The following is a 14,675-nucleotide window of genomic DNA, read 5'->3' as shown; positions in this document are numbered from 1 at the left end:
TTTTTTTTTTTTTTTTTTTTTTTTTTTTCTTTTTTTTTTTTTTTTTTTTTTTTATTTTGTCTTATTTCAGCTTTTTGCTGATTTTTGGGTGATTTTATAGTTTTTGCTATTTTTGTTATTTTTGGGTGATTTTGGGTGCTTTGAAGGCGTTTTTGGGGTGATTTTAGGAGTTTTTGGGGTGATTTTGGGGCACTTTGAGGCGTTTTTGGGCTGATTTTTGGGGTGATTTTGTGAAGATTTGGGGGTGATTTTGGGGTGCTTTGAGGCATTTTTGGGGTGATTTTGGGGTATTTTGGGTTGATTTTAGGAGTTTTTGGGTTATTTTGGGTTGCTTTGAGCAGTTTTTGGGCTATTTTCGGGCACTTTGAGGTGTTTTTGGGCTGATTTTTGGGTTGATTTTTGCAGTTTTTGGGCTGATTTTTGGGCTGATTTCAGGTGTTTTTGGGCTGATTTTTGGGCTGATTTTTGGGCTGATTTTGGGCTGATTTTTGGGCTGATTTTTGGGTTGATTTTTGGGTTGATTTCAGGCGTTTTTGGGTTGATTTTTGGGCTGATTTCAGGCGTTTTTGGGCTGATTTTTGGGTTGATTTTTGGGCTGATTTTTGGGTTGGTTTTTGCAGTTTTTGGGCTGATTTTTGGGTTGGTTTTTGGAGTTTTTGGGCTGATTTTTGGGCTGATTTCAGGTGTTTTTGGGCTGATTTCAGGTGGTTTTGGGCTGATTTTTGGGCTGATTTTTGGGCTGATTTTGGGCTGATTTTTGGGCTGATTTTTGGAGTTTTTGGGTTGATTTTTGGGTTGATTTCAGGTGTTTTTGGGCTGATTTTTGGGTTGATTTTTGGGCTGATTTTTGGAGTTTTTGGGCTGATTTTTGGGCTGATTTCAGGCGTTTTTGGGCTGATTTTTGGGCTGATTTTTGGGTTGATTTTTTGGGTTGATTTTTGCAGTTTTTGGGTTGATTTTTGGGTTGATTTTTGCAGTTTTTGGGCTGATTTTTGGGTTGATTTTCACAGTTTTTGGGCTGATTTTTGGGTTGATTTTTGCAGTTTTTGGGTTGATTTTTGGGCTGATTTTTGCAGTTTTTGGGCTGATTTTTGGGCTGATTTTCACAGTTTTTGGGTTGATTTTTGGGTTGATTTTTGGGCTGATTTTTGCAGTTTTTGGGTTGATTTTTGGGCTGATTTCAGGAGTTTTTGGGTTGATTTTTGGGCTGATTTTTGGAGTTTTTGGGCTGATTTTTGGGCTGATTTTTGCAGTTTTTGGGCTGATTTTTGGGTTGATTTTTGCAGTTTTTGGGTTGATTTTTGGGCTGATTTTTGGAGTTTTTGGGGTGATTTTTGGGCTGATTTCAGGCGTTTTTGGGCTGATTTTTGGGCTGATTTCAGGCGGTTTTGGGCTGATTTTTGGGCTGATTTTGGGTTGATTTTTGCAGTTTTTGGGCTGATTTTTGGGGTGGTTTTCACAGTTTTTGGCACTCACGTCCTTGTCGCCCTTTTTCTTGCGCGTCTGCACCGACAGCGACTCCACCTCGCTCTCGAACTGATCCACCTGCATGTTCAGGGTGTCGATCGTGTTCTGGGGCCAGAAACGCCAAAATCAGGAAAAAAGCACAAAAATCGACATTGCTGGGACAGCCAGGGCTGCTCGTGGGGCAAAACCTGGGATTTCCTGCCCAGAATAGGGGAATTTTTAAAGATAAATTGGATTTTTGGGGGAATAAACTCGTTTTGCTGATGGATAAAGGGATTTTTGTCATGAAAAAAATCAGTTTTTATAATAAAAAATAAAATTTTTCTGAGGAAAATGCGATTTTTATGAGGGAAAAGTGATTTTTGTAACCCAAAAAATCAATTTTTATGAGGGAAAAGTGAATTTTGTAACCAAAAAAAATCAACTTTTAAAATAAAAAATAAAATTTTTCTGAGGAAAATGAAATTTTTATGAGGGAAAAGTGATTTTTGTAAAGGAAAAAAATCAATTTTTATGAGGGAAAAGGGATTTTTATAACCAAAAAAATCAATTTTTATGGGGGAAAAGTGAATTTTTGTAATGAAAAAACATCCATTTTTATAATAAAAAAATCAATTTTTACGAGGAAAAAGCGATTTTTATAATGAAAAAATCAATTTTTTATGAGGGAAATAAAATTTTTATAATGAAAAAAAATCAATTTTTATGAGGGAAAAGTGAATGTTATAACCCAAAAAAATCATTTTTTTGGATTAAAAAAGAGCATTTTTATTTAAAAAACACCAAATTTTTTCCTATTTTCCCAGAAAATATTGGATTTTTTGCAATAAAAAAAATACCATTCCTTATTAAAAAATATCAAATTTTTCTTCTATTTTTCCAGAAACCATTGCATTTTTTGCATTAAAAAATACCATTCTTATAAAAAACACCGGATTTTTTTTGTATTTTCCCAGAAAAAATTGCAATTTTTCAATAAAAACCCCCCATTTTCATCAAAAACCACTGAATTTTTTCCTATTTTTCCAGAAAATATTGAATTTTTTGCATTAAAAAACCCCGTTTTTATCAAAAAACACTGAATTTTTTTCCTCTATTTTCCCATAAAACATTGATTTTTTTTGCATGAAAAAACCCGATTTTCAACCAAAAAACACCGGATTTTTTGCCTATTTTCCCAAAAAACACTGGATATTTTTTATAAAACCCCCATTTTCACCAAAAAGCCCCGGATTTTTTGGTATTTTCCCCGTTTTCCCCCTTTCCTCACCGTCAGCCACTGCCCGACCTCCTCCTTCTCCTTCTGGGCCGGGTCGACCTTTTGGGCCAGCCCCAGCCCCTCCTTGCTGTAGGCCTTGGTCTTGGTCTCCCTCTCCACCACCTTGAACCTCTCCATTTGCTGCAAAAAAAACCCAAAATCGGGAAAAAAGAGAATTTGGGCTGAGTTAAAACAAAAGAAATGGAAAAAAATCCCATTTTCTGCAAAAAAAATCCATTTTCTGCACCAAAATCCCATTTTCTGCACCAAAAATGCGATTTTTTTTCCCCAAAAATCCCTTTTTTTTCTCCCAAAAATTCAATTTTTTTCTTCCCAAAATTCCCAAATTTCTCCCAAAAATCCCTTTTTTTCTTCCAAAAACCCAATTTTTTTTCCCCAAAATTCCCAACTTTCTTCTAAAAATCCCTTTTTTTTTCTCCCAAAAATCCCATTTTTTCCCTAATATCCCCATTTTCCCCCCAAAAATCCCATTGTTTTTCTCCCTAAAAATCCCATTATTTTTCTCCCCAAAATTCCCATTTTTTGCTCCCAGTCACAACCTTGAACCTCTCCATTTGCTGCAAAAAACCCCAACATCGGGAAAAAAAACGAATTTCGGGTGAGTTAAAACAAAGAAATGGAAAAAATCCCATTTTCTGCAAAAAAATCCCATTTTCTGCACCAAAATCCCATTTTTTTCCTCAAAATTCCCATTTTTTCGCACAAAAAATCCCTCTTTTTTTCTCCCCAAAATTCAATTTTTTTCTCCCCAAAATTGCAATTTTTTTGCCCTCAAAATTCCCAAATTTCTCCCAAAAATCCCACTTTTTTTCTCCCCAAAAATCCACTTTTTTTCTCCCCAAAAATTACATTTTTTCCCCTAATATCCCTGTTTTTCTCCCCAAAACCCCATTTTTTTCCTTCCAAAAATCCCATTGTTTTTCTCCCTAAAAATTCCATTATTTTTCTCCCCAAAATTCCCATTTTTGCTCCCAGTCACCACCTTGAATGAACCTCTCCATTTGCTGCAAAAAACCCCAACATCGGGAAAAAAACGAATTTGGGCTGAGTTAAAACAAAAGAAATGGAAAAAATCCCATTTTCTGCAAAAAAAATCCCATTTTTTTCCCCAAAATTCCCATTTTTTTCGCACAAAAAATCCCATCTTTTCACCCCAAAAATTCAATTTTTTTCTCCCCAAAATTGCCATTTTTTGCCCCTCAAAATTCCCAAATTTCTCCCAAAATCCCGTTTTTTTCTTCCAAAAATCCCATCTTTTTCGTCTAAAAAATTCCATTTTTTTCTCCCAAAAATTCAATTTTTTTCTCCCCAAAATTGCCATTTTTTTGCCCCCCAAAATCCCCAAATTTCTTCCAAAAATCTCTTTTTTTTTCTTCCAAAAACCCCATTTTTTTCTTCCAAAAATTCAATTTTTTTTCTCCCCAAAAATTCCATTTTTTCCCCTAATATCCCCATTTTTCCCCCTAAAAATTCCATTGTTTTTCTCCATAAAAACCCCATTGTTTTTCTCCCCAAAATTCATTTTCTCCCCCAAAATTCCAATCTTTGCCCTAAATCACCCACCTTGAACCTCTCCATTTGCTGCAAAAAACCCCAACATCGGGAAAAAAGAGAATTGAGGGGGGCTGAAACAAAAGAAAATGGAAAAAATCCCATTTTCTACAAAAAAATCCCATTTTCTGCACCAAAATCCCATTTTCTGCACAAAAAATGCGATTTTTTTCCCCAAAAAATCCCATTTTTTTCTCCCTAAAATTGCCATTTTTTGCCCTCCAAAATCCCCAAATTTCTCCCTAAAATCCCTTTTTTTTCCTTCCAAAATCCCGTTTTTTTCTTCCAAAAATTCCATTTTTTTTCTCCCCAAAAATTCCATTTTCTTCCCCTAATATCCCCATTTTTCTCCCTAAAAATCCCATTTTTTTCTCCCCAAAATTCCCATTTTTGCCCCAAATCACCACCTTGAATGAACCTCTCCATTTGCTGCAAAAAACCCCAAAATTGGGAAAAAAGCGAATTTGGGCTGAGTTAAAACAAAAGAAACGGAAAAAATCCCATTTTCTACAAAAAACCCCCATTTTTTTTCTCCCCAAAAATCCCATTTTTTCCCCTAATATCCCTATTTTTCTCCCCAAAACCCCCATTTCTTTTCTTCCCAAAATTCTCATTTTTTCCCCCAAAATCCCCATTTTCCCAACATTTCTCATTTTCCCCAAATCCCGGTTTTTTCCCCCATTTCCCATTTTCCCCATTTCTATTTTTCCCAAATCCCAGTTTTTCCCCCATTTCCCCCATTCCCATTTTTCCCAAATCCCCGGTTTTTTGCCCAGTTTCCATTTCCCCAAATCCCCATTTTTCCCGAAATCCCCGTTTTTTCCCCAAATCCCCATTTTCCCAAAATTCCCATTTTCCCCATTTTTCCCATTTTCCCCCATTTTTCCCAAATCCCCGTTTTTTTCCCCCATTTCCATTTTCCCCCAATTTCTTCCCCCCATTCCCCAAATCCCCATTTTTCCCAAATCCCTGTGTTTTTTCCCCATTTTTCCCAAATCCCCATTTTCCCAAATCCCCGTGTTTTCCCCCCATTTTCCCAAATTCCCGTGTTTTTCCAAATCCCCGTGTTTTCCCCCATTTGCCAATTTTCCCCATTTTTCCCAAATCCCCGTGTTTTCCCCCAAATCCCATTTTTCCCAAATCCCCGTGTTTTTCCCAAATTCCCGTGTTTTTCCCAAATCCCCATTTTTCCCAAATCCCCGTGTTTTTTCCCCATTTCCCCCATTTTCCCAAATTCCCCATTTTTCCCAAATCCCCGTGTTTTTCCCAAATTCCCGTGGTTTTCCCCCATTTCCCATTTTCCCCATTTTCCCAAATTCCCAATTTTTCCCAAATCCCCGTGTTTTCCCCCAAATCCCCGTGTTTTTCCCAAATCCCCGTGTTTTCCCCCATTTTCCCATTTTTCCCAAATCCCCGTGTTTTTCCCAAATTCCCAATTTTTCCCAAATTCCCCGTGTTTTCCCCCAAATCCCCATTTTTCCCAAATTCCCGTGTTTTTTCCCCATTTTCCCCATTTTCCCAAATCCCCGTGTTTTCCCCCATTTTCCCATTTTTCCCAAATCCCCGTGTTTTTTCCCCATTTCCCCCATTTTTCCCAAATTCCCGTGTTTTTCCCAAATTCCTGTGTTTTTCCCAAATTCCCGGTTTTCCCCAAATCCCCGTGTTTTCCCCCCATTTTCCCCAAATCCCATTTTTCCCAAATCCCCGTGTTTTTCCCCCATTTCCCCCATTTTCCCAAATTTCCGGTTTTTTCCCCATTTTTCCCCAAATCCCATTTTTCCCAAATCCCTGTGTTTTCCCCCAAATCCCCATTTTCCCAAATCCCCGTGTTTTCCCCCATTATCCCATTTTTCCCAAATCCCCATTTTCCCAAATCCCCGTGTTTTTTCCCCATTTCCCCCATTTTCCCAAATTCCCATGTTTTTCCCAAATCCCCGTGTTTTCCCCCCATTTTTCCCATTTTCCCAAATCCCCGTGTTTTCCCCCAAATCCCCATTTTTCCCAAATCCCCGTGTTTTTCCCCCATTTTTCCCATTTTTCCCAAATTCCCGTGTTTTTCCCAAATCCCCGTGTTTTTCCCAAATTCCCGTGGTTTTCCCCCATTTCCCATTTTCCCCATTTTCCCAAATTCCCAATTTTTCCCAAATCCCCGTGTTTTCCCCCCATTTTCCCCATTTTTCCCAAATCCCCGTGTTTTCCCCCATTTTCCCATTTTTCCCAAATCCCCGTGTTTTCCCCCCATTTTCCCAAATTCCCCATTTTTCCCAAATCCCCATGTTTTCCCCCCATTTTCCCAAATCCCTGTGTTTTTCCCAAATTCCCGTGGTTTTCCCCCATTCCGGTACCGTCTCTATCAGTTTCCTGTTGTCGATCAGCTGCCGCTTGTCCTTGATCTCGTTGGACGCCACCCATGTCTTGATCTGGTCCCGCAGCCTCTGGGGGGCAAAAAAGGGTCAGAAACAGCCCAAAATCAACCAAAATATTCAAAAATATAAAAAAATACCCAAAATCAGCCCAAAATAGCCCAAAACCAGCTCAGAATAGCCCAAAAATTGGCCAAACTCTCGTTGGACGCCACCCATGTCTTGATCTGGTCCCACAGCCTCTGGGGGCAGAAACAGCCCAAAATCAACCCAAAATCAACCAAAATGTCCAAAAATATCAAAAATATCCAAAAATATCGAAAATCAGCCCAAAACCAGCTCGAAATAGCCCCAAACCAGCCCAAAATAGCCCCAAAATTGGCCAAAATAGCCCCAAAATTGGCCAAAATCTCGTTGGACACCACCCATGTCCTGATCTGGTCCCGCAGCCTCTGGGGGGCAAAAAAGGGACAGAACCAGCCCAAAATCAACCAAAATACCCAAAACTACCAAAAATCAACCAAAAATATCCAAAAATATCAAAACCAGCTCAAAATAGCCCCAAAATTGGCCAAAATAGCCCCAAAATTGGCCAAACTCTCGTTGGAAGCCACCCGCATCTTGATCTGGTCCCGCAGCCTCTGAGGGCAGAAACAGCCCAAAATCAACCAAAATCAACCAAAATAACCCAAAAATAGTGAAAAATACCCAAAAATATCAAAAATCAGCCCAAAACCAGCTCAAAATAGCCCCAAAATTGACCAAAATAGCCCCAAAATTGGCCAAAATCTCGTTGGACACCACTCATGTCCTGATCTGGTCCCGCAGCCTCTGGGGGGCAAAAAAGGGTCAGAAACAGCCCAAAATCAACCAAAATATTCAAAAATATAAAAAAATAGCAAAAATCAGCCCAAAATAGCCCCAAAATTGGCCAAAATAGCCCCAAAATTGGCCAAAATAGCCCCAAAATTGGCCAAAATCTCGTTGGACACCACCCATGTCCTGATCTGGTCCCGCAGCCTCTGGGGGGCAAAAAAGGGACAGAAACTGCCCAAAATCAACCAAAATACCCAAAACTACCAAAAATCAACCAAAAATATCCAAAAATATCGAAACCAGCTCAAAATAGCCCCAAAATTGGCCAAAATAGCCCCAAAATTGGCCAAACTCTTGTTGGAAGCCACCCATGTCTTGATCTGGTCCCGCAGCCTCTGGGGGCAGAACCAGCCCAAAATCAACCAAAATATTCAAAATAGCCAAAAATACCAAAAATCAGCCCAAAATAGCCCAAAACCAGCTCAAAATAGCCCCAAAATGGCCCAAAATAGCCCCAAAATAGCCCCAAAATCGGCCAAAATCTCGTTGGACGCCACCCACGTCCAGAACCTCCCCAAAAAAACCCAAAACCTCCCAAAAAAGTCACCCCAAATCCCCTCAAATATCCCCAAAAACCCCAAAATTTGCCCCAGAAAAACCCCAACCCCCCCCCGTTCAGTTTTGGGGTTTCCCATTTTCCCATTTTGGGCTTTCCCATTTTGGGATTTGCCATTTCCCATTTTGGGATTTGCCATTTCCCATTTTGGGATTTGCCATTTCCCATTTTGGGGTTTCCCATTTTCCCCATTTTCCCCATTTTGGGGTTTCCCATTTCTCCCATTCTGGGTTTTTGGGGGTTCCCATTTCTCCCATTTTTCCATTTTGGGGTTTCCCATTTTCCCCATTTTGGGGTTTCCCATTTTGGAGTTTCCCAATTTGGGCTTTGCCATTTCTCCCATTTTGGGGTTTCCCTTTTTCCCCATTTTGGGGTTTCCCATTTTCCCCATTTTGGGGTTTCCCGTTTCTCCCATTTTGGGGTTTCCCATTTTTCCCCTTTTCCCCATTTTGGGGTTTCCCATTTTCCCATTTCTCCCATTTTGGGGTTTCCCATTTCTCCCATTTTGGGGTTTCCCATTTCTCCCATTTTGGGGTTTCCCATTTTCCCACTTTTCCCATTTTCCCCATTTCTCCCATTTTGGGCTTTCCCATTTTCCCCACTTTTCCCATTTTCCCCATTTTGGGCTTTCCCATTTTCCCCACTTTTCCCATTTTCCCCATTTTGGGGTTTCCCATTTTCCCCATTTTTCCCACTTTTCCCATTTTCCCCATTTTTCACCCAAACCCCACCTGCAGTTTCTTGATTTCCTTTTTCAGGTCGGCCTCGTATTTCTCCTTCTGGTTGGCGTTGGCGGCGTTGTGGAGCTGGGACGGCGAAATTTGGGGCAGATTTGGGGAAAATTGGGGGTTTGGGGATTTTGGGTTTTTTGTGGGGGGGGGTTTAGGTTTTTGGGGGATTTGGGGGAATTTTGGGGGATTTTTGAGGGGTTTTTTGGGGGTTTTTGGGGATTTTAAAGGGATTTTTTTGAGGATTTTTGGGGGGATTTTGGGGAATTTTTTGGGGGGATTTGGGGAGTTTTGGGGAGATTTTGGGGAATTTGGGGATTTTGGATTTTATTGGGGAGTTTTTAGGATGGTTTTGAGGTTTTTGGGGGGGATTTGGGGGTTTTTGGGGACTTTTGGAGGTGTTTTGGGGGCTTTTGGGGAGATTTTGGGGGGATTTTGAGGAGAGGTTTGGGGTTTTTGGGGGAAATTTTGGGGGGATTTGGAAGAATTTTTTGTGGGATTTTGGGATGTTTTGGGGCGGTTTTTGGGGTGGTTTTGGGTATTTTTGGGTGGTTTTGGGGGTGCCTTTAGATGTTTTTGGGTGTTTTGGGGTGTTTTTAGGTGTTTTTGGGGTATTTTTGGGTGGTTTTTGGTGTTTTTGGGGTATTTTTGGGTGGTTTTTGGGGTATTTTGGGGGTGTTTTTGGGGTATTTTTGGGTGTTTTTGGGTGTTTTTGGGGTGCTCCCCCCTCACCTTCTGCCAGATGTCCTCGAACTGCTCCACCCCCTCCGAGACCTTCTTGAGGCACCTGTCAATCTCACCTGGGGGCGGGGCAAAGCGGGGAGGCCCCGCCCTCAGTGGCACAGCCAATCAGAGCCGCCCGTGGGCCACACCCACAGCCCCACAGCCAATGAGAAACTTTAACCACACCCAGAGTCCTGCAGCCAATCAGAGCCGCCCGTGGGCCACACCCACAGCCCCACAGCCAATCAGAGCCTTTAACCACACCCAGAGTCCTGCAGCCAATCAGAGCCTCCCTTAATCACACCCACAGCCCCACAGCCAATCAGAGCTGCCACAGGCCACACCCAGAGCTCTGCAGCCAATCAGAGCCACCCTTAATCACACCCAGAGCCCCAGAGCCAATCAGAGTCACTCACTGACCACACCCAGAGCCCTGCAGCCAATCAGAGCAGCCCTTGGGTCACATCCAGAGCCCCACAGCCAATCACAAACCCCCCTTAACCACACCCAGAGCTCTGCAGCCAATCAGAGCCTCCCTTTGACCACACTAAGAACCTGCAGCCAATCAGGATCACCCATGGGCCACACCCAGAGCTCCACAACCAATCAGAACCTTTAACCACACCCACAGCCCAACAGCCAATCAGAACCTTTAACCACAGCCCCACAGCCAATCAGATCCTCTCACTGGCCTCATCCAGAGCCCCGTAGCCAATCAGGGCTTCTCTGACCACACCCAGAGCTTCACAGCCAATCAGAGCTGCCCATTGGCCACACCCAAAGCCCTACAGCCAATCAGCACCTCCCTGTTACCCCCCCCCCCATCCCCGCCCAGGCTGTCCCGGCCAATCAGAGCCTCCCTGTGGCCCCGCCCAGGCTGTCCCAGCCAATCAGAGCTGGCCCCGCCCCCAGGCTCCCTCACCTTGCAGTTTCCTCTTGTCGGCCATCTTGGGGCGCTCTCGGCATCCCCTCGGGGGGCGCCTGCTGGGGGACGGGCACGGTCAGCGCCCCAAAAATGACCCAGGAACCCCAAAAATGCCCCCAGGGACCCCAAAATCCCACCTGGAACCCCCAGAATCCCCCCAGGGACCCCAAAAATGCCCCCAGGAACCCCGAAAATGCCCCTGGAACCCCCAAAATCCCACCTGGAACCCCCAGAATCCCCCCAGGGACCCCAAAAATGCCCCCAGGAACCCCGAAAATGCCCCCAGGAACGCCTAAATCCCCTCAGAAACCCCCAAAATCCCTCGGAACCTCCCAGGACCCCAATAAATCCCACCAGGAACCCCCAAAATGCCCCCAGGACCCCCAAATCCCCTCAGGAACCCCCAAAATGCCCCCAGGACCCCCAAATCCTCCCAGGAACCCCCAAAATGCCCCCCAGGAACCCCAAAATCCCTCCAGGAACCCCCAAATCCCCGCAGGAACCCCAAAAATCCACCCAGGAACCCCAAAATCCCCCCTGGAATCCCCAGGAACCCCAAAATCCCACCAAGAACCCTAAAATCCCCCCTGGAACCCCCTAACTCCCCCCAGGAACCCCCAAAATCCACCCAGGAACCCCAAAAATCCTCCCAGCAACCCCAAAATGCCCCCTGGAACCCCCAAATCCTCCCAGGACCCCCCAAATCCCCTCAGACCCCCCCAAATCCCCCCTGAGCCCCCAAAATTTCCCCCAAGAACCCCGAAATTCCCTCAGATCCTGCTCAGGACCCCCCAAATCCACCCTGACTCCACTCATGGACCCCCTATAGAAACCCTACAGGACCCTCCTACATCCCATAGACCCCAAAACCCCCATAAATCCCATACAGGACCCCATAGAGCACCCATAGACCCCCTCCAGAACCCCATAGACCCCAAAACCCCCTGGAGAACCCAAATAGAACACCATAGCCCCCCATAAACCCCCTGCAGAACCCCATACACCCCAAAACCCCCTGGAGAACCCCCTCCAGAACCCCATAGCCCCCCATAAACTCTCTGCAGAACCCTCCATAACCCCATAGACCCCAAAACCCCCTCCATAACCCCATAGACCCCATAAACCCCCTGCAGAACCCCATAGACCCCATAAACTCTCTGCAGAACCCTACAGAACCTCCATCTACCCCATAAACCCTCTCCAGAACCCCACAGACCCCATAACCCCCCTGCAGAACCCCATAAACCCCTACAGGACTCCATAGGCCCCCTATAGGATCCCATAGACCCCTCTAAGCCCTGATAAATCCCCTATAGGATCCCATAGGCCCCTACAGGACCCCATACCCTCCTTTAGGATCCCATAGGCCCCTACAGGACCCCATAAATCCCCTATAGAACCCCATAAACTCCTAGAACCCCCAATAAACCCTCTACAGGACCCCATAAAAGTCTCTATAAACCCCATAAACCCCCCTAAAGAACCCCACAGACCCCCTAGAACCCCCCATAAGCCCCCTAGAACCCCCTATAAACCCTCTATAGGACCCCATAAACTCCTAGAACCCCTTATAAACTCCCTATAGACCCCATAAACCCCCTATAACCCCTTATAAACCCCATAAACCCCCCTAGAGAACCCCACAGACCCCCTATAACCCCCTATAAGCCCCCTAGAACCCCCTATAAACTCTCTATAGGATCCCATAAACCCCTATAACCCCCTATAGGACCCCATAAACCCCTATAACCCCTTATAAACTCCCTATAAGCCCCATAAACCCCATAAACCCCCTATAAACCCCATAAACCCCCCTAGAGAACCCCAGAGACCCCCTATAACCCCCCATAAACCCCCTATAACCCCATGAAACCCATATAAAACCCCCCTATAGACCCCATAACCCCCTTTAACCCCCATAGACCCCCTAGAGAACCCCATAGAACCCCTATAAACCCCCTATAACCCCCTATAGACCCTCCTATGGACCCCATAAACCCCTATAACCCGCCATAAACCCCTATAACCCCTTATAAACTCCCTATAGACCCCATAAACCCCCCTATAGCCCCCTATAAACCCTCTATAGGACGCCATAAACCCCTATAACCCCTTATAAACTCCCTATAGACCCCACAACCCCCATAACCCCCCATAAACCCCGTATAGATCCCCTAAACCCCTATAACCCCCTATAGATCCTCTAAACCCCTATAACCCCCCATAAACCCCTCAGATACCCCACAAACCCCGTATAAAACCCCTATGAGACCCTCATAGACTCCACAAACCCCCTATAGAGCCCCCATAGACCCCTCAGATACCCCACAAAACCCCCTATAGACCCCTCAGATACCCCACAAACCCCCTATAGACCCCTCAGTTACCCCACAAAACCCCTATAGAACCCCCATAGACCCCTCAGATACCCCACAAAACCCCTATAGAGCCCCCATAGACCCCTCAGATACCCCACAACCCCCCTATAGAGCCCCCATAGACCCCTCAGATACCCCACAAAACCCCCTATAGACCCCTCAGATACCCCACAAACCCCCTATGGAACCCTCATGAAGCCCCTATAAACCCCACAGACCCCCCTGCAGCCGCCTATGGAACCCCATTAACCCCCTAAGAACGCCCCACATCCCCTATGGATCCCCCTAAGGATGCCCCACATCCCCTATGGATCCCCCTAAGGAGGCCCCACATCCCCTATGGATCCCTAAGGAGGCCCCACATCCCCTATGGATCCCCCTAAGGATGCCCCACATCCCCTATGGATCCCTAAGGATGCCCCACATCCCCTATGGATCCCTAAGGATGCCCCACATCCCCTATGGATCCCCCTAAGGATGCCCCACATCCCCTATGGATCCCTAAGGATGCCCCACATCCCCTATGGATCCCTAAGGATGCCCCACATCCCCTATGGATCCTAAGGATGCCCCACATCCCCTATGGATCCCTCCAGACCCCTATAAATCCCTATAGAAGCCCTTAAGGATGTCCCACAACCCCTCCAGACCCCTACAGGCCCCCATAAACCCCCATAAAACCCCCTAAGGATGCCCTACACCCCCTATATTCCCCTATAAACCCCTATTATTCCCTATAGAATCCCTCAGGATGCCCCATATCCCCTATAGATCCCCTATAGATCCCCTAAGCACACCCTACATCCCCTACAGGCCCCTATAGAGCCCCTATAACCCCATAAGGATGCCCCATATCCCCTGTAGACCCCCTAAAACCCTCTCAGAATGCCCCACATCCCCTATAGGCCCCTAAAGACTTCTATAGACCCCAAAAAACCCCTATAGAACCCCTTAAGGCTGCCCCACATCCCCTCCAGACCCCTATTAACCCCTATATAACACCCTCAGGATGCCCTAAATCCCCTATAGACCCCTATAACACCCTCAGGATGCCCTAAATCCCCTATAGACCCCTATTAACCCCTATAGCCCCCTCAGGATGCCCTATATCCCCTATTAACCCCTATAGCCCCCTCAGGATGCCCTATATCCCCTATATTCCCCTATAGCCCCCTCAGGATGCCTATATCCCCTACAGCCCCCTCAGGATGCCCTATATCCCCTATTAACCCCTATAGCCCCCTCAGGATGCCCTATATCCCCTATGGATCCCCTAAAGCCCCCTCAGGATGCTCTAAACCCCCTATTAACCCCTATAACCCCCTTTAGGATGCCCTATATCCCCTATAGCCCCCTCAGGATGCCCTATATCCCCTATGGATCCCCTATAGAACCCCCCCACCCCCCCTCTCCCTCAGGGCCCTCCCGGCTCCGCCGCCGCCGCCGCCGCTCCCCGCCCCCTCCTCTCCCTCCCCGCGCTCACCGGAGGCTCGCGAGGCGGCCCAGGCGGGCCCGGCCGGCCGGGGAATGGCGGGAATGTCGCGATAGTGTCGCGATGGTGTCGCGATAGTGTTCGCGATCGGCGGGGGTCGCGGCCGCCGCCGCTTTTTTCCTTGGCCCCCCCCCTTCGTTCGTTCAGAGCCGACTCGGCCTCAGCGGCATCCAAGATGGCGGCGGCTCCCTCAGGCCTGGCCGCCCCGCCCCTTCCGCGCGCCCCACCCCCATTGGTGAAATCGCATGCCCATCAGCGAAAGAGGCACGGTGATTGGTTAGACTTAAAGAAGGGCGGGACTTAATGTTGCGCGGTCCCTCCTCCTCGCGGAGCTGTC

General features: G+C 45.9%; 1 protein-coding gene across 2 annotated transcripts; it reads right to left on the bottom strand.

The window, feature by feature from the left end:
• Nucleotides 1-864: 864 nt before the first annotated feature.
• LOC139586768 (proteoglycan 4-like) lies at nucleotides 865-14,550 on the bottom strand. 2 transcript variants are annotated; one of them, XM_071420390.1, is made up of 7 exons: nucleotides 14,330-14,550; nucleotides 10,466-10,527; nucleotides 9,553-9,620; nucleotides 8,824-8,898; nucleotides 6,643-6,732; nucleotides 2,738-2,866; nucleotides 865-1,572 (listed from the first exon to the last, which is right to left on the bottom strand). In XM_071420390.1, exons 2-7 carry the CDS (start codon nucleotides 10,488-10,490, stop codon nucleotides 880-882), a joined length of 1,080 nt encoding a protein of 359 aa, XP_071276491.1. In that variant the 5' UTR covers nucleotides 10,491-10,527; nucleotides 14,330-14,550; the 3' UTR covers nucleotides 865-879. The 2 variants fall into 2 exon arrangements, with proteins under 2 accessions (XP_071276491.1, XP_071276492.1); XM_071420391.1 differs by having other exon boundaries at nucleotides 10,466-10,524.
• Nucleotides 14,551-14,675: the final 125 nt, after the last annotated feature.

The sequence above is a fragment of the Agelaius tricolor genome, unplaced genomic scaffold (genome assembly GCF_023055355.1).
Source record: "Agelaius tricolor isolate 1412-34295 unplaced genomic scaffold, bAgeTri1.0.p SCAF_137, whole genome shotgun sequence".
In the NCBI taxonomy this organism is placed as follows: Eukaryota; Metazoa; Chordata; class Aves; order Passeriformes; family Icteridae; genus Agelaius; species Agelaius tricolor.
This window is presented reverse-complemented; position numbering and strand designations above follow the sequence as displayed.